We start from the raw sequence: 24,971 nt of genomic DNA on the forward strand, positions 1-24,971 counted from the left end.
TATGTCCCTATTGGTCAATAGTGCAACAAGGATTACTGCATCAGTAATTGACCATGTGACCACAAATATAGACAGGAAAAAATGTGATGTAGCTGTAAAAGATCTCAGACTATCATACCATCCCTGTCAAATAACAACAGTAAAATCAGGCATCGGATCATTCCTTAAACTACAAGCCTAGAAACCACATCTATCAGAAATCAAAATAAAAGATTTTTCAAAGGAACTTGCAAAACAACGCTATGATAAAGTGTATAGGGAAACCAATGTGAATGTGAAATTCTCTAAATTCTCCACATTATTTAAATTGAACTTTGAAAAGGCATTTCCAAAAGTATGCATGTCTACATCAGCATCTCACAAAAACAGGTCAATAACTGCAGGTATTAAGAAGTCCTCCCACACTCTTACACTTCAGTTCCATGAAAAAGCTGCAATAATCCAGAATTCTTAAATTTGTATCATGGATACAAAAAGATCTATAGGAAGGTGCTGATTGCTGCAAAAATGTCATTTAATTACAAAATAATATATAATGAAGAGAATAAAAGCAAAGCAGTCTGGGATGTTATAAAAAAGGAAATGGGGAGAGGCAAAGGAACGCTGAATAACATACTGCTAAGGGAGGGGGCTAGGGTAATAAATGATCCACAACACTTAGCAAACTACGTAAATGAATATTTTTAAAGTATTACAGAGAAGTTACAACAAAAATTCTCCCAAACAAATATAACACCTGTAAATAATGTTGCACTAAATACAGTGATGTTATTTCCAACCACAGAGAATGAAGCAAACTGTTCAAAAACTAAAAAATAAAGTCAGTAGTCTTAGATGAAGTACCATTGTGTGTGCTAAAACAATGCGTAGAGATAATACAAGGCCCCTTAACAAATGTAATAAATGAATCCTTTGCATCAGGGACATTTCCCGAACAGTTAAAACAGGCAAGAGTTGTACCATTGCTTAAGAAAGATAATGCAGAAGATGTAGAAAATTACCGGCCCATTACCATGCTGTCACCATTCTCAGAAATAATAGAAGCAATTATGAAAGGCAAATTAATGAATTACTTGAATAAATACAACCTTTTAAACGAATCACAGTTTGGTTTCCGAAGTGGCAAAAATATGGAGTCAGCCATAGTAGAGTTCACAAAGGCTGTACTTGATGCTCTTGACAAAGATGAGTGTGTCACAGGCATATTTTTGGGTCTTAATAAGGCCTTTGATACAGTTGACCACAAGATTCTATTAAATAAATTAGAAGCATTGGGAATAAGAGGGGTAGCTAATGACTGGTTTCGATTATACCTAGCAGGTAGGGTACAAAGAGTAGAGATAACACATACTACAAATAGATCTAACATTTAGTAAGACACTTATCAGAACCAAAATACATTAATATAGGAGTTCCGCAAGGTAGCATATTAGGACCAATAGTGTTCCTGATACACACCAATGACTTTCCCAGTAGTGTTACTCATGGTGAAAAAATTCTCTTCACTGGTGACAGCAATATTATGGTCACTGAGAAAATAAGAGAACTCATTGCAGAGAAAGCAAATGAAGCTCTGAAGGTAGTTTGTGACTGGTCAATAAGCAATAAAGTGAAATTGAATATAAAGAAAACTAATGGCATGAATTTCAGTTTGAAGAGGGAAAATGACAATGTTAAATTGAATGTAGATGGCACCTCTATTAACCGTGTAAGACATGCAAAATTTCTAGGAATGAATATTGATTCTCAGTTGAAGTGGTGTGAACACACAAAGGAACTTGCAAACAGAATGTCATCAGCATGTTATGCCCTTAGAATCCTATCATCAGTGTGTAACATGCAGTGTCTTTTAGTTACGTACTATTCATATGTACACTCAGTTCTTAGCTATGTCATTCTCTTTTGCAGAACACATGCACGAAATATGAACACAATTTTCAAACTACAGAAAGGAGCCATAAGAATCATAACCAAAAACGGTAGGTCAAGCTCATTGTAAAGATGTGGTCAAAACTCTGTGGATTTCAACTGCTGCTTGTGAATACATTTACCAGTCAGTTGTACACATCAAAACTAACATTGGTAATTACTGCACAGACAGTTCTGTCCATGATCAAGGAACAAGAGCTAGACTCAACTTACATTTGCTAAGAAAAAATAAACCTAAAACTCAAAACAGCATTTTTTACCAAGGAATAAAACTGTACAATAAATTACCAATAGAGAGAAAAGAAATTGCAAAAATACACTTATTTAAAAAGGCAGCTAAAAAATTCCCTGTTATGCGATACATTTTATACATTGAAGGATTACTTGGATAAAACAGAGTTGGGGGTTTTGGGGGGGGGGGGGGGGGGAAATAAAAAAAAAAAAAAAAAAAAAAATACACTACTGGCCATTAAAATTGCTACACCAAGAAGAAATGCAGATGATAAACGGGTATTCATTGGACAAATATGTTATACTAGAACTGACATGCGATTACGTTTTCACGCAATTTGGGTGCAGAGATCCTGAGAAATCAGTACCCAGAACCACCACCTCTGGCCGTAATAACGGCTTTGATATGCCTGGGCATTGAGTCAAACAGAGCTTGGATGGCGTGTACAGGTACAGCTGCCCATGCAGCTTCAACACGATCCCACAGTTCATCAAGAGTAGCGACTGGCGTATTGTGATGAGCTGGTTGCTCGGCTACCATTGACCAGAAGTTTTCAGTTGGTGAGATATCTGGAGAATGTGCTGACCAGGGCAGCAGTCGAACATTTTCTGTATCTAGAAAGGCCCGTACAGGACCTGCAACATGCGGTTGTGCATTATCCTGCTGAAATGTAGGGTTTCACAGGGATCGAACGAAGGGTAGAGCCACGGGTTGTAACACACCTGAAATGTAACATCCACTGTTCAAAGTGCCGTCAATGCGAACAAGAGGTGACAGAGACGTGTAACCAATGGCACCCCACACCATCACGCCGGGTGATACGCCAGTATGGCGATGACAAAAACACGCTTCGAATGTGTGTTCACCATGATGTTGCCAAACACGGATGCGACCATCATGATGCTGTAAACAGGACCTGGATTCATCCGAAACAATGATGTTTTGCCATTCGTGCACCCAGGTTCGTCATTGAGTACACCATCGCAGGCGCTCCTGTCTGTGATGCAGCGTCAAGGGTAACCGCAGCCATGGTCTCGAAGCTGATAGTCCATGCTGCTGCAAGCATTGTTGAACTGTTCGTGCAGATGGTGGTTGTCTTGCAAACGTCCCCATATGTTGACTCAGGGATCGAGACGTGGCTGGACGATCCATTACAGCCCCCACCTCGTGGATAAGATGCCTGTCATCTAGACTGCTAGTGATATGAGCCATTGGGATCAAGCATGGCGTTCTACCCTCCTGAACCCACCAATTCCATATTCTGCTAACAGTCATTGGATCTCTACGAACACGAGCAGCGGGTGTCGCGTTACGATAAACCGTAATCGCGATAGGCTATAATCCGCCCTTTATCAAAGTCGGAAAACGTGATGTTATGCATTTCTCCTCCTTACACGAGGCATCACAACAACTTTTCACTAGGCAATGCCAGTCAACTGCTGTTTGTGTATGAGAAATCGGTTGGAAACTTTCCTCATGTCACCACATTGTAGGTGTCGCCACCGGCGCCAACCTTGTGTGAATGCTCTGAAAATCTAATCATTTGCATATCACAGCATCTTCTTCCTGTCGGGCCCCTCAGGGGACTCAGCATTTATGTGCTGGGTACGGGCTTGGCGACCCCGGGGTTCCTGAGCTGGGGACTGGTAAGCGCCGCCCGTCCCCTGTCACCGTAACCTCTGAGCATGCTTCAGCGACCACCGTGCGGCGCGGCGGTGGAACGTTGTGTGTCTCAGGGAATGGGGATCTTGGCTTGACCGCCCGGATCGTGAGGATGGAATAAACCTCTATAAAAAACCCCTCAATCTCAAGGTGTGCTGCGCGCTGATGAGATGCATGGCTGTTGAGGTGGAACAGTCGATAGCGGGCAACCTCTGGGGAACCTGCCGCACCTCAGTTGTATAAGGCTTACCCAGGCATGCGGGGGCTCTGTCTGGGCTGACGTTTCGTTCCCTAGCTGCTCGTGGGACGCACATGGCAACCACGTATTTCCCTTCACCAACTTCGCAATCAGTCAAGCGCATGAGGGAGGCTAGTCCTCCAGATATGCATATGGAAAAGAGTAACAGGGCTCATGGAGTCGTAAATGACAATGTTTTCATCGTGATTAAGAGGAAGGAGGGCTCATTTGAAAAAGTGTCTCCTTTCTACATACATAAAGGTTTAGAAGGACTCGCAGGTACACTGAAATCTATCAAACGCCTGAGGAATGGTACCCTGTTAGTTGAGACTACTAGGGCATCGCAAGTGGAGCTGCTTCGGAAGTCACCCAAGTTAGGCGAGTATGATATCACTGTCGAGTTGCACAATTCCCTCAACTCCAGTAAAGGCGTTGTCACCTGCCGTGATTTAATGGATATCGATGTCGACGAGCTGAAGCAAGAATGGGCAACACAGGGGATTGTAGACGTGGAACAAAGGACACGTAGAAATAATGGCGTCACGGAGAAATCTGCCACTTTCATTGTGACTTTCAATTCGCCTGTCTTACCTGAATACGTTCTGGCTGGTTTCCTCAGACTTAGGGTTCGGCCTTATATACCTAACCCTATGCGCTGTTTCAAATGTCAGCGATTTGGCCATACGACAATGAGTTGTGGGGGTGAACCAACCTGCGGTATCTGTGGCAAGGCAGCTCATGAAGCTGGGACCAACTGCACATCTCCAGCGCTGTGTATAAACTGCTCTGGGAGCCATCCCGTCTGGAGCAGAGACTGCCCCGTCTTTGCGGAAGAACGAAAAATTCAGGAGATCAAGGTGACAAAGAGGCTACCTTATGTGGAAGCCAAAAAAGAGTACAGGGCTACAAAACCCACTGTCTTCGCCACGTCCTATGCCTCCTTGGTGCACAACCGTGCGTCGCGAGTCGACGCTTCGACGCAGACCATGTCCAGCGTCGCAGTATCCTCCTCCAATACCTGTACCTGTGTTTGTACCTGCCAGAGCACTCCCACTAACGATATCGCTATTCAGGCTGCTCCGCCTGCACCCACCGCTATTGCAGAGACGGCTCCAGTGAAACCTTCGAAGGCCCTCCAGAAACAGAGTGCCTCTCCACTTCCCGCATCCCCAGCTTCCACAAAGAAAACGGGACCAGGGAAAGGGGCACGGCGTTTGACGTCACGCCTGCCAAAGGCACCATCGGATGTCGTCATGGCATCCCTGACTGATGAGGAGGACATCGTCATGGATTTTGATACCTCTTCCCCAGAACCTGGCAGCCCCTCTGCTGCCACTCGCTCTACAAGTGCCTCACCAGCGCGGCACAAAGACAGGGGGAAATCTAAACCGAAACGTTGATATGGCTCCCATACTTCAGTGGAATCTGAATGGAGTCAGACCTCGCCTTGCAGAATTGCGGCTGTTAGTACAGGCAAACCCCATTTGCATCTCTTTGCAAGAGACCCATTTTAAAGAGACTGACACGCCTGTGCTTACGGGATATCGCATGTACAGGCAAGACGACCTGACTGGTAATAGGGCTCAGGGTGGGGTGGCAGTGTTCATTAAGGACACATTCCACTCCTCACCTGTGCCCTTAACCACGACGCTACAAGCGGTTGCAGCTCGGATCCTGGCCCAGGTTCATGTTACAGTGTGCTCCGTCTATTTACCACCCGCTGAGCTCATTGACAGTGAAGCCCTCGCACGGCTCATTGCTCAGCTACCCCGTCCCTTTCTCCTTTTAGGAGACTTTAATGCTCATAATGCATTATGGGGTTCCAACAAAACCTGCCCCAGAGGCCAGATGATTGAGCAGTTGCTCAGTACTTCCGACGTCATACTGCTGAACACAGGTCAGGCCACGCATTTTAGCACCGCTTCAGGTTCGTCTTCTGCCATAGACCTCTCTATTTGTTCGCCTGTGCTTGCGGACATTGCTCAGTGGGTCGTCGACGACGACCTTCATGGCAGCGACCATTACCCTATCTGGCTCCATCTGCCAGTTGAAATGGGTCGTGTCGCACAGCCGCCGAAATGGTTGTTCCGGAAGGGAAACTGGACGCTCTACCGGCAGTTGGCTGTTTTTGAACGGTGTGAAGGCGTCCAGGATTGGGTGGATCACATTACGGCTGTGATGCACCATGCCGCTGATGTATCCATACCAAAGTCAAAGGGAACACCTGCGAGGCAGCCTGTCCCTTGGTGGAATGACGACTGTCGTACCGCCATCAGAGACAGGCGGGCGGCTTTGAGGAGATTCCGTCGGTGCCCCACTGCTGCGCATCTGACAACTTTCCGGATAGCACGGGCGCGGGCGAGGAAAATCGTTCAGGAGAGTAAACGGAGGTCTTGGCGTGAGTTCCTGCACTCCATCAATAGGTCCACATCTTCAAGCAAAGTATGGGAAGCCATTAGGAGGATCTCAAGGCGATACTCTCGACCGCCACTAGCCGCTATACGTGAGCGGGGGTGTCTCCTAACATCTCCGAGAGACATCGCCCGGGCGTTGGCAGAATCTTTTCAAACTATTACGGCCGATTCTAGCCAGGACCCCGAATTTCTGCGCTATCGGGGTACACAGGAGAGGGCTGGTTTTGATTTCCGTTCACAGAACACTGAGGAATACAACCAGCCTTTCTCTTTGTGGGAGTTGGACTCTGCACTGTCCATATCTCGGGATACCGCACCTGGTCCAGACCTGATATCGTATAGCATGCTGCAGCAGTTGGATCTGCGGTCAAAGGAAGTCCTCCTTCAACTTTTTAATGAAATCTGGAAGACCGGCGACTTTCCTAGTTCGTGGAAAGAATCGATTTTAATTCCGCTTTTAAAACCAGGGAAGGATCGGACCGAACCCAGCAGCTACCGTAGCATTAGTCTCACGAGCTGCGTCGGAAAGACATTTGAGCGTATGGTCAATAGGCGCCTGGTGTGGGTTCTCGAATCTAGATCCTTACTTACCCGCTGCCAGTGTGGATTCAGGAGGTATCATTCCACCCTAGATAACCTGATCCTACTCGAAACAGCAATACAAGATGCTTTCCTCCGTAAGCAACACCTTATCGGGGTTTTCTTCGACCTGGAGAAGGCGTACGATACTACCTGGAGGCATACCATTTTGCGGCAGCTTTATGAGTGGGGTTTCCGTGGGCGTTTACCCACACTCATCCGATCCTTTCTGTCAGACAGGTATTTTATGTATAAGGTTGGGAATGTCCTGTCTGACCGTTTTAAGCAGGAGAACGGTGTCCCTCAAGGAAGTGTCCTCAGTGTGACAGCTTTCGCAATTGCCATCAATAGTATTGCGTCCACGGTGCGCCGGCCCGTGCAGTGCTCCTTGTTTGTGGACGATTTCTCCATTTTCTGTGCGTCTTCCTCCGTCACAGCTGCTACACGCCAATTACAGCTGACACTCGTGCGATTGGAGAAGTGGTCTAAGACCACGGGCTTTAAATTCTCTTTGGAGAAGACCATTTGTGTAGATTTTAACCGTTCCCGTTCTCTTTTTAACCTCCCTGTTTTAAAACTAGGAGACACTGTTCTCCCCTTTATGGAAAACGTGAAATATCTCGGGCTTATTTTTGATGAGAAGCTCACATGGTTGCCACACTTAAAGGATCTAAAGGTCCGCTGTTTCAAGGCTTTAAACGTCCTTAGATGCGTCAGTCATAGATCCTGGGGCGCTGACAGGGCACGTCTGCTCCAACTTTATAAGGCCTTTGTGCGACCTCGACTGGAATACGGATGTCAAGCTTATGGCTCTGCAAGACCTTCCTACCTCAAAATGTTGGATGTGATTCACCATGAGGGTATTAGGCTTTCAACAGGGGGCTTATCGCTCGAGTCCGGTTGCTAGTCTGTGTGTCGAGGCGGGAGAGCCTCCGCTGTCCATTCGGCGTCTTCTCCTCGTGGTACGGCACGCGTACAGGACCAGGTCCACTCCTCTTTCATTGGCGTCCGACACTTTTTCCCAGCCGGCACTGGCACGTCTCTTCCGCCACCGTCCGGCAGCGACAAAGCCCGTTTGGCAATCCGTGCAAAGGGAGAGTCTCGAGTCGGTACACCTGGAGGGCATTAAGGTCCTCCACCAGGGATGGAGTAGGGGATCTCCCTGGCGACTACAAAGGCCAAGATTACTTCTTGATCTGGCTGCTTACAGGAAGTATTTGTACCCCGGACCACCTTTTTAAAATTAAACTTACTGAGATTTTAGAACGCCATTCCGATTTTACTCCTGTTTACACGGATGGTTCTAAACAGGGGGATTTTATGGGCTGCTCTGCTGTGTTTCCCCATACTGTCCATCGGATAGGGCTCCCAGAGCAGTTCTCAGTTTACTACGCAGAACTGTTTGCCATTCTGCACGCATTAGAGCATATGCGCCGACATCGTGGCACGAAATTCATTATCTGCTCCGATTCCCAAAGTGCTCTACACGCTCTTCAACAAATGTACCCTGCAGATCGGATGGTGCAAGAGGTGCAGGACGCACTCCTGCTCTTGCAACAGCAGGGTAAGGATGTGATTTTCTGCTGGGTTCCAGGGCACGTAGGGATTCCTGGAAATGAACTTGCAGATGCGGCTGCCAAGGAGGCTTGCTCCATCCCACCTCCTGCTCGCTGTTCCGTCCCCCTGCAGGCCATTATGTCTTTCGTGACTCGGAAGGTCATGCGTTGGTGGGGAGGCTCAGTGGCTGACGTGAGGGGATAATAAGTTGCGAGCGGTGAAGGATTCTGTCCGACCGTGGCTCACCTCCTTCCGACAACGACGCGCTGAGGAAGTCGCCCCTTACACGGCTTAGAATAGGGACATTGTCCTTTGACTCATGGTTTTCTGTTACGTCGTGAGGAGCCACCAACGTGTCAGACATGTGGGGCACAGCTGTCGATACGGCATATTTTAACTGAGGTGTGGTTTTATATGCAGGTTTGAGGGAAGATTTCAGTTTCCCACCGGACCTACCCTCTCTTTTAACTAATAATGAGGCGAGTGTCACTAGAGTTTTACGTTTTTGTGTGTTGTCTGGCCTTCTTCCCAAAATATTGGGATTGAAGTCTTAATGTGCTGTCCAGTGGTTTGGTCACCCATTATTTGTAAGTGGTCACTCAGGCCACCGTTACTTATTTTTCCCTGTTTGTACTGCTATTTTATTTTTAGTTTTCTCTCCCTGTTTTGATGTGCTGTGTCCAATCTTGCAATTTGAACAATACCACTTCTCTCACGATTCGGCTCTGAATTGAACTTTTGGGAACGGGCGCTGATAACCTCGCTGTTGTGCGCCCTAAAACTCTAATCATCATCATCATCCTGTCGGTTAAATTTCGGGGTCTGTAGCATGTCATCTTCGGTGGTGTAGCAATTTTAATGGCCAGTAGTGTTAATAATATATGAGTATAAAAATATCCAACATTCCACATAACAACTTTACTTTGTTTTTTCCTTCTTTTTTCCTTTTCTAGAAAAACTTACGCCCAAGCTATGCATTGTAGAAATACTAACAACCTCTTCCTCTTTTTGAGCTCAACACTTCACACATTATAGAGGGATGCTGACTCAGTTTTTTCAGGATAGCAAATGGGAATACAGAAAATGGCCCAGAGATGACCAGTGTGTGTGTGTGTGTGTGTGTGTGTGTGTGTGTGTGTGTGTGTGTGTAGTGTTATGAAAAATGCTTTGACATGTCCTATATCCTTATAAAAAGAGATATACGGATGAATAAAGCTGCTAATACTACTACTACTACTACTACTGCTACTACTACTACTACTACTACTACTACTACAGTGTGTTAACTGTAAGATGGCAGACGTGTGAGGGGAGTGTGGGGAGAGGAGGAAGCAAGCATTGGCTGGCGAAGGGAGAGGAGCCGTTGGTGTGTGTGTGTGGGGGGGGGGGGGGGGGGTTGAGGCACGCCTACCAGTTGCAGTGCTGGCACTACAAATTGCACCTCATGCTTACACGAAAGCAAACGAAAGGCTTGGAAGTAAAACTCGCTTTAAATGTTGTTCGTAAACGAAACTGAAATCATCATGTACATTAAAATCTATATATCTGAAATGGAAACTCTCCTTTTTTTGCCAGGCGTTTGTGGTGATACGCCAGGATGTTTCTTGGAAAATTGTTTCAATCTTCCAATGCTACGCATGCTTTGTCCTGTGTATGTAGCAGCTCTCACTGAAGATTTGTAAATGGGGTGAAGCAATTTTTTCTGCTCCCTTTCCCTTTCGCAGCATTCAATCACACGCAATATAATTTTGCGAGCATCGCTACGTAATACTGGTTTCCTTCTAGGCCTACCAGTAGGGGATGTTGGCGACTCCCGAGATGGGCCAGCAACTGCCTCTTCACTCATTTTAATAATGTTTAGCACAACTGCACAATAAAAACATGCAGAACAGTACAGCGCAAAACAATAATGAAGCCGACGACAATGGCTACCTTGTACAACACCGTCAGCTACGTAATGTTGGCAGCAGTCGAAACTGTGTGCCTACCGATGCCTCCCGACGTTTACCGACTTCCACCGATTCAGGACTAGGGAGAGGTCTGCCATCTAAAAGTTTACACACTGTACATCTGCCTTGTGCCCAGTGTTACACATGGCAAAAAGGGTAGACACTTAGCTATGCTATTTTGTTGACACACTGCACACTAATTTAAACTTCTGAAGATGTTCTTACTTGTCACTCCACTCCACTCCAATCCAATCCACTACCTTCTATTCCAGCAGCAGGTGTTCCAAGTTATTGTTACCTTCAATAAGCTAGTTTTTTCATGAGGTTATTTTGCGGTTAGTATTTTGGTGGTGGTAAAGGGAAAAGGGGCCATATGCCACAGCACGGATTGGAATTCCAGCGTTTGCTTCATACATACATAGTCAATCCAGCATATTGTATTAATTCATATTTGCTTTTTGATAAATGTGAATCAGTGAATTTCCATAGATTTAGAAAAGATTTCTGTAGTTGTGAATAATTTCTTTGCGTTATGATGTATCTACAGTAATTATTCATATGTGATAGCTGGAAAATCTGGTGCACCTTTGCAAGTGACATTTTTAAATTTTTTCCTTAAGTATTTCTTGATATTTGTGTAGGAGTAATGACTATGACTAAGTCATTCTCTTGTTAACCAACAATTATCACATTTCCCTTGGATGCTATCTTAATATCTTTTTATTTGTGTCATCTCTTAAATTCACTATTGAAATAGTTTTTTATATCTTCTTCTCTTCAGGATGCTACACTTGATGAATTGAAGATAATCTGCTATGAAGAGCTTTGTAGTCTTACAGATGAAGCTTTAAAGTCAATTTTGGAAGGTTAGTAAGATATTTATATGAAAGTTTGTAAACAGTACTTGACTGTTGTTTTGCTGCTGTCACTGCATAAAAATACAATCTCTGCTTTAACACACCCTTCGCTTTTGAAACACCCAAAAATCATATTGGTTGCACTTAATTTCACAATTCTTGTATTCAAAATATTAGTAAAGTGTTGTTAATCTATAGATCTATTGATAATATCATTTTGTGAAGGTATTTTGCCAGAAATGAGACTTATAACATCTCATAATTGACTTTTCTATTGGAATGTTGTCTTAGTTGAATATAATGATCTGACCTCATCCCAAACAGCTTCATACATCATTTTCTCCTACAGTAATGACAAATATTTAAGAACGTTTGTTACAAATACTATTTCTGACTCCTTCCTGTTATAAGTAACTAAAGGGGGCTGTGATGTAAAAGAAAAAGACTATGTGAATAATTTTTCTGCTGACAAAACTATGCGTCCATGGAGAGTATATGAGTATGTAAATAGTAGAGTTCAGTACATATTGTGAATAATTACATAAAACTTAACAATTTTTTTTTATAATCAAACATTATTAAAAGCTGTAATAACTTTATTCTGCAAGAATTGAATGCAAGGACTTTCAGATGCTGTATTCTGTACAATAGCAACTAGATAAATGAATCATCAGCTTTAGAGGTGCAAAATGAATATATTAGTGATTTGTTACACATATCAATAATTAAGTTCTGGATACGTAAATCGTCTCAGACGAAAGTCGTGAAGTGAATCTCCAATCTCCACTGTATTGTAACCAATAATTTCTTCCATTGTTTGGCCACTGCAGAGGACATAGTAGAATTACACAATTTCATTGCAAAATTGTTTCATCCCAAAAATTGGATTAATTGATTAAATCAGTAGAGACAGTACTGTTTTCTGTATTCAGTTGTTAAGCAGTGAAATTAGTAGTTATCAGTATTGTTTGAAATACACTGCCAGAAAAGACTTAGGACACCCTTTTTACAGGTTTACAATTCGCTAATGATTTATGGAGTACATAAAAATGAATTACATTTACAGATCAGGTAGCACAAGTGGTTCTGAGGTACCCCGGGTATCGACCAGTGCTGAACATCCATATTAGTACGTGGCGTAGCCTCTATGGGTAACAATGCAGGTGCTAACTCTGGCATCCAGTCAATCGTCCAGATGGCAAATACTGTCTCTGGAGTGTGTTGTTCAAGCCTGCTTGACCAGGTCACGTAGTTCTGTAAGAGATGTTGGTTCATGAGTCTGCATGAGTCACTTCTCATCCAATTATATCCCACTTATGTTTGACTTTGAGACAAGTCTGGAGATTGAGATGGCCAGGGAAGATCCTGTACATCTTGCAAAGCACATTGAGTTTCGTGGCCTGTGCGTGGGTGAGCATTATCCTGTTGGAACTACACGTCACCTTCCTGTTAAAAGAGTGGCAAAAGAACGGGTCTAATAACATTCAGCATGTACCGAGCCCCTGGTTAGTGTGCTGTGTGGACATCCATAGCCTTGTCTAGGGCTGTTGAGAAAGTTAATGTGACCAGTGATACCAGCATCATTGCACAACTGACATAGCTTATCCAACTTGTGTGACAGTTCTGCAAAAGGGACCACCCTCTGCTCGGAAGGCCACAATTGACCCCTTTCAAACTCGCTCAGTTGGCTGTAGAAAGCAAGAGTGCATTTTCCATGGGATGGTTGGCTGCTTGCTTCACATGCTTGCAACCTTCTGTTTGTGAGCATTCGCTGTTAAAGGTAGAACACAGATGGCACTCTGGAGTAACTATGCCACTGTGCTATTCGACAGGAGGACAATGTTGAAGCCGTTATCGGTACATCTACCATACCTCAGGAGGCATACAGGTATGCCGTCATCGGAAGAAAATCGATGTCGTCTTTGCAGGTATACTTTTTTTCCTCGGCAGTGTATATAGGAGGTGGAAAGTTTTGCAACTATGGAATAAGATCTGTGTCTGTCTAAAAACAACTTCCTGAAAACCATATTGGTCTCAGATTAGATGTGCACTAATTATTAGTGTTTTTCAATCATTTTTATAGAATTACAGATTCAGTTCAGTACAGTAAACTAATAACATCAATAGAGACCATAAAATAATACCCATCCTGTGTTAATTTGTAGAAATGTCAAGCTAAATTTGGAGACAAAGTGGTTTCTTGTTGTTTTTGTTTTTTTTGAGTAACTATGTATAGCGAGAACAGAAATTTGTTAACATCGAGTATAGATTTAAGTGTCAGGAAGTCGTTTCTGAAGGGTATTTGTATGGAGTGTAGCCATGTATGGAAGTGAAACATGGACGTTAAATAGTTTGGACAAGAAGAGAATAGAAGCTTTCGAAATGTGGTGCTACAGAAGAATGCTGAAGATTAGATGGGTAGATCACATAACTAATGAGGAGGTATTGAATAGAATTGGGGAGAAGAGAAGTTTGTGGCACAACTTGACAAGAAGGAGGGACCGGTTGGTAGGACATGTCCTGAGGCATCAAGGGATCACAAATTTAGCATTGGAGGGCAGTGTGGAGGGTAAAAATCATAGGGGGAGACCAAGAGATGAATACATTAAGCAGATTCAGAAGGACGTAGGTTGCAGTAAGTACTGGGAGATGAAGGAGCGTGCACAGGATAGAGTAGCATGGAGAGCTGCATCAAACCAGTCTCAGGACTGAAGACCACACCAACAACATGTATAGCGAAAGTTTATAAGTTTTCAAAGTTATTTTGCCATGGTTCACTGCAATCAGTTTCATGCAAGGACAGTATTTTTGTGGTCTCATGCTGATAGCTTCTGTGTGATGGGAAGTGATACAGTTTTGATGTTCTGAGGTCAGTCAGCTGTAACCAATTTTGAAAGAACTGGCTGACATATGTTGGGACCTTAGAAGCTGTAACCTATGTAATTTTAGTCAGCCACCAGCAGAAAATTGTTGTGTGTGTAGAGAGGCAGAGTACATATCGCTAGTGTGGCAAATGCCTCAGGTGATGTGTTCAATATATTTGCTATAGGAGATGTGTGAGGTTTAAACTTTGATTATTACCTGTTACCTGGTAATTGAACTTCATAGAATCTGACAGCATGTGTCACTCTAAGCTCACAATGGAAGCTATCTTCCTACTTCACTAGTAAGAGTGCATCTGCATTTGAAAGTTGTGATGACAAAAGTTCTTTTTAAGATTTTCGTAGGAATTACAGTGAGACTTTGTAATATATGTCAGCCACCTTGCACTTAAAAAATTGTGAAAAATGTTTCTAGTTTGGTAGTAAATTGCCATGTGGCAGAAGTGAAACTTTTATGAAAATGAGATGAGATTTTTGTTTTTTATGGGCACACAGAAAATTTATTTTGAAAAACAAACTTCGTTTTGTGTAACTTTTTTTTTAAAGAGACTGTAGTAATGTTAAAAGTTGTATGTGCTTAGTTTTTTGGAAAGAATTGTAAATGACTCAGCCATAGACTTCTTTCAAAAACAGACAATAGAAGCTCTATTTAAAAATGACTTACTAGAACTCCATTCCTTGAACTAATGGCACAATTTCAGAACTTATCTACATGAATAAATAATATCAGGTAGGATTGCTGATATGCCTGAGAAATTGAATACAAAGTTAGGATCAATGTGTGTTTTTTCAGTGTGAGGGACCAACAGGTCCCGAACAGTATTACAGAGCAGTGTAAACCTATTTGTTGTTGTCTCCTCAGAGTATGAGCCAGCCATTTGAAATATAATCATATGGTGAATATACAATGTAAGTATTATTTCAATATTGTTGTGGTCTTCAGTCTGAAAGCTGGTTGATGTATTTCTCAATAATGTTTTGAACATGGCTGTGATCAGCAACCGTAATTAATTACAGTGTCACAGATTTCCAGCCAACCGGTTGCAAATAGAATTTAAAATTCTTTCTCTCGATGCTAGTCTACCCTGTGCAAGGCTCTTCAGCTCTGCATAACTACTGCAACCTACGTCCACTTAAACCTCCCTTCTATAGTAAATCCTTAGTCTCCTCCTCTTCCCCCACCCCTCCACACACACACACACACACACAACACACACACTCTCTCCCTCCATTGCAAAACTGATGATTCATTGACGACAATGACTTAGGAGTGTCCCCATCAACAACCTATCCCTTCTTTTATTCAAATTGTGCCATAAATTTATTTTCTTCCCAATTCAGTACCTCTTAATTATCTGATCTTCACATTAAAGCTTCAGCATTGTTATGTACTACAAAATTTCAAAAGCTTCTCTCTCTTATTGCGTGAAATGTTTACTGTCCATGTTTCACTTCTGTACACACCTCCTCTCCAGACAAATACCCTTCAGAAAGACATCCTAATGTTTTAAATTGACATTAGGTGTTAACAAATTCTTCTTTTCAGAAATGCTTTAGTTGCTATAGCCAGTCCGGCATTTTATATCCTCTCTACTTCATTCACTATCAATTATTTTGCTGCCCAATAGCTAAACTCATCCGCTACCATCAGCGTCTCATTTCCTAATCTGATTACTGCAGCATTGCCCTGATTTAATTCAACTGCATTCGATTAACACTGTTACCCTCAGGGGCTCAGCATTTGTTTGCTGGCTACGGGCTTGTTGACCTCGGGATTCCTGATCTGGATCTGGTAAGTGCCACCAGTCTTGTCTCACTGTAAGTTCTGAGCATAGTTCAGTAACCACCATTTGGCATGGCGGTGGAACATTGTGTTCGCCACAGGGGAATGGGGACCTTGGCTTGGCTGTCCAGATCATGAGAATGGGACAAACCTCAAAGAAAAAGGAAAAAAAAAAAAAAAAAAACTCAATCTCAAGATATACTGCATGCTGATGATTGCATGGCTGTCCTCCCAGTGTGATGGGTGTACCACCTGGTAATACTCACAGCCACTCATCCAAACAAATGAGAGAGGCTGGTTGTCCTGACAATCAACTTTCTTTAGTAATGGGGCTCAAGGAATCTTGTAAAACAAAAGAAAACTGTATCTGTCAATCCGAAACAGTTCCGATGTTGATGCTATAGCACATTACAAGAAATACTGCAAAATATTAAAGACTGTAATACAGACATCAAAGCAAATATATTACAAGGAAAAGATAGTCATATCAGATAACAAAATAAAGACAATGTGGGATATAGTGAAGGAGAAGACCGGTAGAACCAGACATGAAGAGGGACAAAATATCATTAAGAGTAAATGATACATTGGTGACATTTCATAACTATTACTGAAAAGACGGAGTTGTCAGGTTTTGTAGATGCTGCTATGGAATACCTCAAACCAGACATTTCAAGTGACTTCCATAATATGAATTTGACCCTCACTACTACAGCAGAAATAATGTCCATCATAAAATCTTTAAAATCAAAAACATCTAGTGAATATGATGAAACATCAACAAAAGCTAATTAAATAATGTGATTCTGAGTTAAGTAACATTTTGAGCTATCTGTGTAACCTGTCGTTAATCAGAGGAATATTTTCCTGACTGGTTAAAATATGCTGAAGTTAAGCCACTGTTTAAGAAGGGAGATAAAGAAATAGCATCAAAATTCCGTCCAATTTCACTTTTGCCAGCATTCTCAAAAATTTTAGAAAAAGTAATGTACAGTCGGCTTTATAACCATCTTATCTCAAATAACATACTGTCAAAGTCACAGTTCGGATTTCTAAAGGGTTCTGATATTGAAAAGGCTATCTACACTTCCAGTGAAAATGTAGGCAACTGGTATATTTTGTGATCTGTCCAAAGGCATTTGACCGTGTAAATCACAATATCCTTTTAAGTAAATTAGAATATTATAGTGTAACAGGAAATGCTGCAAAATGGTTCAAATCTTGTACCTCTGGCAGGAAACAAAGGGTGTTATTAGGAAAGAGACATGTAATCAAGCTATCAAGGCATCATCAAACTGGGACTAATTACATGTGGGGCCCCACAAGGTTCCATTTTAGGGTCCTAACTTTTTCTTGTGTATATCAATGACCTTTCATTAGTAACATTACCAGATGCCAAGTTCGTTTTGTTTGCCGATATACAAACATTGCAATAAATAGCAAATCAAGTGTAGTCTTAGAAAGATCAGCTAATAAAATATTTGTGGACATTAATCACTGGTTCCTAGCCAATTTCTTGTCACTAAACTTTGAAAAAACACACTACTACATGCAGTTCAGAACTTGGTAAGGGGTGTCCCCACGAGTATATGCCTAACATATGATAAGCAAATAGAAGAAGTGGACAGTGTTAAATTCTTGGGATTACAGCTTGATAATAAATTCAACTGGGAAAAGCACACCACAGAACTGCTGAAGCATCTTAACAAATCTCTATTTGCAGTTCGAATTGTCAGACATAGTGGATATAAAAATGAGAAAGCTGGCATACTATGCTTACTATCATTCCATAATGTCATATGGGATTATTTTTTTGGGGTGATTCATTAAGCCAAGCTAAAATTTTCCAGGCACAAAAATGTGCAGTAAGAGTTATATGTGGGGTGAACTGAAGAACATCCTGCAGACGCCTGTTTAGGGAACTAGGGATGCTAACTACTGCTTCCCAATATATTTATTCTTTAATGAAATTTGTCATTAAAAATATATCACTTTTTAAAACCAATAGCTCAATTCATGGAATCAATACTGGAAATAAGAATAATCTTCACAAGGATTTAAAGTCACTTAGTCTTGTACAAAAAAAAGTGCATTATTCAAGAACACACATTTCCAATAACTTGCCAGCAGCCATAAAAAGCTTAACAACCAATGAAATTCAGTTTAAGAGAAGCCTAAAGGATTTATTGGTGGCCAATTCCTTCCACTCCATTGATGAATTTCTCAGTAGAACCAATTGATTTGTGTGTGTGTATATATATACATATATATATATATAGACACACACACACACACACACACACACACACACACACACATGAGGGAAACATTCCATGTGGGAAAAATGCATCTAAAAACAAAGATTCTGTAACTTACCAAACGAAAGCATTGGTACATTGATAGAAGCACTAACAATAACAAACACAAACACACACACAAATTTCAAGCATTCGCAACCCACGGTTGCTTCATCAGGAAACAGGGAAGGAGAGGGAAAGGCAAAAGTATGTGGGTTTTAAGGGAGAGGGTAAGGAGTCATTCCAATCCCGGGAGTGGAAAGACTTACCTTGGTGGGAAAAAAGGAGAGGTATACAATCGAGCGCCCCCCCCCCCCCCCCCCCCCCCACACACACACACACACACACACACACACACACACACACACACACACACACACACAACAGACACAGGCAGACATATCTAAAGGCAAAGAGTTTGGGTAGAGATGTCAGTCGAAGCAGAAGTACAGAGGCAAAGATGTTATTGAATGACAGGTGAGGTATGAGCGGCGGCAACTTGAAATTAGCGGAGGTTGAGGCCTGGTGGGTAACGGGAAGAGAGGATATATTGAAGGGCAAGTTCCCATCTCCGGAGTTCTGATAGGTTGGTGTCAGTGGGAAGTATCCAGATAACCCGGACGGTGTAACACTGTGCCAAGATGTGCTGGCCGTGCACCGAGGCATGTTTAGCCACATGGTGATCCTCATTACCAACAAACACTGTCTGCCTGTGTCCGTTCATGCGAATGGACAGTTTGTTGCTGGTCGTTCCCACATAGAAAGCTTCACAGGGCAGTTGGTAAATCACATGGGTGCTGTCACACGTGACTCTGCCTTTGATCGTGTACGCCTTCCGGGTTACAGGACTGGAGTAGGTGGTGGTTGGTTGGTTTTTTGGGGGAAAGAGACCAAACAGCAAGGTCATCGGTCTCATCGGATTAGGGAAGGACAGGGAAGGAAGTCGGCCGTGCCCTTTCAGAGGAACCATCCCATCATTTGCCTGGAGCGATTTAGGGAAATCACTGAAAACCTAAATCAGGATGGCCGGATGCGGGATTGAACCGTCGTCCTCCCGAATGCGAGTCCAGTGTGCTAACCACTGCGCTACCTCGCTCGGTGGAGTAGGTGGTGGTGGGAGGGTGCATGGGACAGGTTTTACACCAGGGGCGGTTACAAGGGTAGGAGCCATAGGGTAGGGAAGGTGGTTTGGCGATTTCATAGGGATGAACCAAGAGGTTACGAAGGTGGTTTGGCGATTTCATAGGGATGAACCAAGAGGTTACGAAGGTTAGGTGGACAGAGGAAAGATACTCTTGGTGGAGTGGGGAGGATTTCGTGAAGGATGGATCTCATTTCAGGGCAGGATTTGAGGAAGTCGTATCCCTGCTGGAGAGCCACATTCAGAGTCTGATCCAGTCCCGGAAAGTATCCTGTCACAAGTGGGGCACTTTTGGGATTCTTTTGTGTGAGGTTCTGGGTTTGGGGGGATGAGGAAGTGGCTCTGGTCGGGAGGGTAGTTGCAGGATGCGAAAGCTGTTTTCAGGTTGTTGGTGTAATGGTTCAGGGATTCAGGACTGGAGCAGATTCGTTTGCCACGAAGACCTAGGCTGTAGGGAAGAGACCGTTTGATATGGAATGGGTGGCAGCTGTCATAATGGAGGTACTGTTGCTTGTTGGTGTGTTTGATGTGGACGGATGTGTGAAGCTGGCCATTGGACAGATGGTCAACATCGAGGAAAGTGGCATGGGATTTGGAGTGGGACCAGGTGAATCTGATGGAACCAAAGGAGTTGAGGTTGGAGAGGAAATTCTGGAGTTCTTCTTCACTGTGAGTCCAGATCATGAAGATGTCATCAATAATCTGTACCAAACTTTGGGTTGGCAGGCCTGGGTAACCAAAAAGGCTTCCTCTAAGCGACCCATAAATAGGTTGGTGTACGAGGGGGCCACCCTGGTACCCATGCCTGTTCCCTTTAACTGTAGGTATGTCTGGCCTTCGAAAGAGAAGAAGTTGTGAGTTAGGATGAAGCTGGCTAAGGTAATGAGGAAAGAGGTTTTAGGTAGGGTGGCAGGTGATCGGCGTGAAAGAACTTAGATAAAGTTGTTTTCTTGTTTCAATAACTGTAAAATTTTACCATGAGTTTTCCGGTGAAATAACTTCAGAAGAAATTTTTGCGAACTGCTTTCAGTTTTGTTACTGTCATTAGACGTTTGATTTCCTTTCTGTGTTAGTATTTTGTTATATTCTCATTTGTTGTTGATTAATACTGTCAATAATAGTAGTTACTTTCCTTGTAGAGCAAGGTTGTGATTATTGTAGTCAGTTTTTAACATCTTCTTATTGTAGTAGTGGAACTTAGATAAAGTTGTTTTCTTGTTTCAATAACTGTAAAATTTTACCATGAGTGAGAAGTGTGGGCTTTGCCGTAGGTTCGTGAGTAGTGGATTGCGGTGTGAGACTTGTTCGAAGTATTTTCACTGGGGGGAATGTAGTGGGGAAGCCAGTGGGCATTCTGGTGAGATCCTCTCCTGGAACTGCAGGTTATGTAGCAAGAGTAAGTTGATAGAGGAGCAGGAGCATAAGATCTGTGCCCTTCAGGTGCAGTTGAAAAACGCACAGGAGGAGCTAGATAGGATGAGGAAGGAGAAGGGGGTTGGGGAATGGGGAATGGGAGCTGGCTGTTGGCAAGAGATCTGCTAGCAGAAGGAGATTTTCAAATAGTTTTACTATTGGTGTTTGTAATAGATATGACCAACTGTCAGAGTCTAGTGGAGAGGAATCTCTAGTAGCTGTAGATGTAGGAAGTATGCGGCAGACCTCAGCAGTTACGGTGGCTAGGACAGTTCCAAAGTCTAAGAGAAAGAAGAAGGTTCTGCTGTTAGGTAGTTCTCATGGTAGAGGTGTAGGCCAGCAGTTGCAGGAAGTTTTGGGGAGTGAGTACCAGGTCACCAGCATTGTGAAGCCTAATGCAGGATTGGCTCAGGTGACTTTTAACATAGGGGGGATTATGTAGGGATTTTACAAAAGTGGATCAGGTAGTGATTGTGGGTGGGGCTGGTAATACACTCCTGGAAATGGAAAAAAGAACACATTGACACCGGTGTGTCAAACCCACCATACTTGCTCCGGACACTGCGAGAGGGCTGTACAAGCAATGATCACACGCACGGCACAGCGGACACACCAGGAACCGCGGTGTTGGCCGTCGAATGGCGCTAGGTGCGCAGCATTTGTGCACCGCTGCCGTCAGTGTCAGCCAGTTTCCCATGGCATACGGAGCTCCATCGCAGTCTCTAACACTGGTAGCATGCCGCGACAGTGTGGACGTGAACCGTATGTGCAGTTGACGGACTTTGAGCGAGGGCGTATAGTGGGCATGCGGGAGGCCAGGTGGACGTACCGCCGAATTGCTCAACACGTGGGGCGTGAGGTCTCCACAGTACATCGATGTTGTCGCCAGTGGTCGGCGGAAGGTGCACGTGCCCGTCGACCTGGGACCGGACCGCAGCGATGCACGGATGCACGCCAAGACCGTAGGATCCTACGCAGTGCCGTAGGGGACTGCACCGCCACTTCCCAGCAAATTAGGGACACTGTTGCTCCTGGGGTATCGGCGAGGACCATTCGCAACCGTCTCCATGAAGCTGGGCTACTGTCCCGCACACCGTTAGGCCGTCTTCCGCTCACGCCCCAACATCGTGCAGCCCGCCTCCAGTGGTGTCGCGACAGGCGTGAATGGAGGGACGAATGGAGACGTGTCGTCTTCAGCGATGAGAGTCGCTTCTGCCTTGGTGCCAATGATGGTCGTATGCGTGTTTGGCGCCGTGCAGGTGAGCGCCACAATCAGGACTGCATACGACTGAGGCACACAGGGCCAACACCCAGCATCATGGTGTGGGGAGCGATCTCCTACACTGGCCGTACACCACTGGTGATCGTCGAGGGGACACTGAATAGTGCACGGTACATCCAAACCGTCATCGAACCCATCGTTCTACTATTCCTAGACCGGCAAGGGAACTTGCTGTTCCAACAGGACAATGCACGTCCGCATGTATCCCGTGCCACCCAATGTGCTCTAGAAGGTGTAAGTCAACTACCCTGGCCAGCAAGATCTCCGGATCTGTCCCCCATTGAGCATGTTTGGGACTGGATGAAGCGTCGTCTCACGCGGTCTGCACGTCCAGCACGAACGCTGGTCCAACTGAGGCGCAGGTGGAAATGGCATGGCAAGCCGTTCCACAGGACTACATCCAGCATCTCTATGATCGTCTCCATGGGAGAATAGCAGCCTGCATTGCTGCGAAAGGTGGATATACACTGTACTAGTGCCGACATTGTGCATGCTCTGTTGCCTGTGTCTATGTGCCTGTGGTTCTGTCAGTGTGACCATGTGATGTATCTGACCCCAGGAATGTGTCAATAACGTTTTCCCTTCCTGGGACAATGAATTCACGGTGTTCTTATTTCATTTTCCAGGAGTGTAGTATTGATAGGGATGGGGAGTATGACATAGATGGTGACCTGGAAAAGATAGCCACTCAGACTGGCAACACGAATGTGCATTTTGTGGAACTGTTTCAGCGTCACGATCGGCCTCATCTTAATATAGCCATCAGGCGTAATAACATGAAACTTGGGGGTGCGCTGATGACAGAAAGCATGGGTCACATTTCAGTGGTGTTGGTGGAGTCTATCAGCAGGACGGGTTTCACTAGACATGGCCTTCACCTCAACAGGTATGGAAAGGGGAGGTTGGCAAAGCTTATAGGTGACAGCATAGGTGGGGGTGGTGGGATCACTCATGGGAAAATTCCGGTAGTTGTGGGATGTTAGAGCTGTACCTTTTTTAGACTGAAGTCAGCTGACAGGTATTCCTGCTTAAGGGAAGTCTCTCTAACAAAGAAACCACTTTCGACAAAGCTTAGGTATCCGATTAATGAGGGAATTAGTATATTTCATCAAAACATACAAGGCATTAGAGATAAAGTTAGTGAACTGCTTATAGATGTTGACTCTGAAATTATTGGTATATCTGAACACTTCTTAAATAAGGAGATAATTCAGAGGCTTCCTTTAACAGGATACAGGTTGGCTGGCAGCTTTTCTAGGAGCTCTTTGTGGTGTGGGGAAGTAGCCATGTATGTGAAAAACGGTATCCCATTTGAGTCAATTCATGTTTCAAAGTACTGCACTGAAAAGGTGTTTGAATGTTGTGTAGGTGCGGTTAAATTTAGTGGAGCTAAACTTCTTACTGTTGTTATTTATAGATCCCCAGACTCCGATTTCACAACATTTTTGCTAAAGCTAGAGGAGGTTCTTGGTTCACTTTATAGGAAATACAAAAAGTTAGTTATATGTGGTGACTTCAATATAAATTGTATAAGTGATTGTGCAAGGAAAAGGATGCTGGTAGACCTCCTTAATTCATATAATCTTACGCAAACCGTATTCTTTCCAACGAGAGTGCAAGGGAACAGTAGAACAACCATAGACAATATTTTTGTTCATTTGTCATTACTAGAAGGGCATTCTGTTAGCAAAATGGTGAATGGCCTTTCAGATCATGATGCACAAATTTTAAGTCTAAAAGATTTTTGTGCTGCAACACATGTTAAATATAGTTACCAACTTTTTAGGAAAGCTGATCCAGTTGCTGTAGAGACTTTTGTAAACCTTATCAAGGAACAAGAGTGGCAAGATGTTTATAGTGCTGATACAGTAGACGATAAATATAATGCTTTCCTCAAGACTTTTCTCGTGCTCTTTGAAAGTTGCTTTCCGTTAGAACGTTCAAAACAGGGTACTAGCACAAACAGGCAGCCTGGGTGGCTGACTAAAGGTATAAGAATATCTTGTAGAACAAAGTGGCAATTATATCAAAACGTTAGAAACAGTCACAATCTAAATGCAATAGCCCATTTCAAACAGTATTGTAAGGTGCTTAAAAAAGTTATTAGGAAGGCAAAAAGTATGTGGTATGCAGATAGAATAGCTAAGTCTCAGGATAAAATTAAAACCATATGGTCAGTCCCCCCCCCCCATGAACCATGGACCTTGCCGTTGGTGGGGAGGCTTGCGTGCCTCAGCGATACAGATAGCCGTACCGTAGGTGCAACCACAACGGAGGGGTATCTGTTGAGAGGCCAGACAAACATGTGGTTCCTGAAGAGGGGCAGCAGCCTTTTCAGTAGTTGCAGGGGCAACAGTCTGGATGATTGACTGATCTGGCCTTGTAACATTAATCAAAACGGCCTTGCTGTGCTGGTACTGCGAACAGCTGAAAGCAAGGGGAAACTACAGCCGTAATTTTTCCCAAGGACATGCAGCTTTACTGTATGATTAAATGATGATGGTGTCCTCTTGGGTAAAATATTCCGGAGGTAAAATAGTCCCCCATTCGGATCTGCGGGCGGGGACTACTCAAGAGGAAGTCGTTATCAGGAGAAAGAAAACTGGCGTTCTACGGATCGGAGCGTGGAATGTCAGATCCCTTAATCGGGCAGGTAGGTTAGAAAATTTAAAAAGGGAAATGGATAGGTTGAAGTTAGATATAGTGGGAATTAGTGAAGTTCGGTGGCAGGAGGAACAAGACTTCTGGTCAGGTGA

The 24,971-nt window shown here is 43.7% G+C and overlaps 1 protein-coding gene across 1 annotated transcript in view; it reads left to right on the forward strand.

The window, feature by feature from the left end:
- The window catches only part of LOC124723110 (caspase activity and apoptosis inhibitor 1-like), a 248,694-nt gene that overhangs the window by 147,243 nt on the left and 76,480 nt on the right, over nucleotides 1-24,971 (forward strand). The window contains exon 4 of the mRNA XM_047248291.1: nucleotides 11,342-11,426. Within this exon, the coding sequence (XP_047104247.1) occupies nucleotides 11,342-11,426 (85 nt within the window). The remainder of the gene's footprint in view (nucleotides 1-11,341; nucleotides 11,427-24,971) is intronic.

The sequence above is a fragment of the Schistocerca piceifrons genome, chromosome X (genome assembly GCF_021461385.2).
Source record: "Schistocerca piceifrons isolate TAMUIC-IGC-003096 chromosome X, iqSchPice1.1, whole genome shotgun sequence".
Lineage (NCBI taxonomy): Eukaryota > Metazoa > Arthropoda > Insecta > Orthoptera > Acrididae > Schistocerca > Schistocerca piceifrons.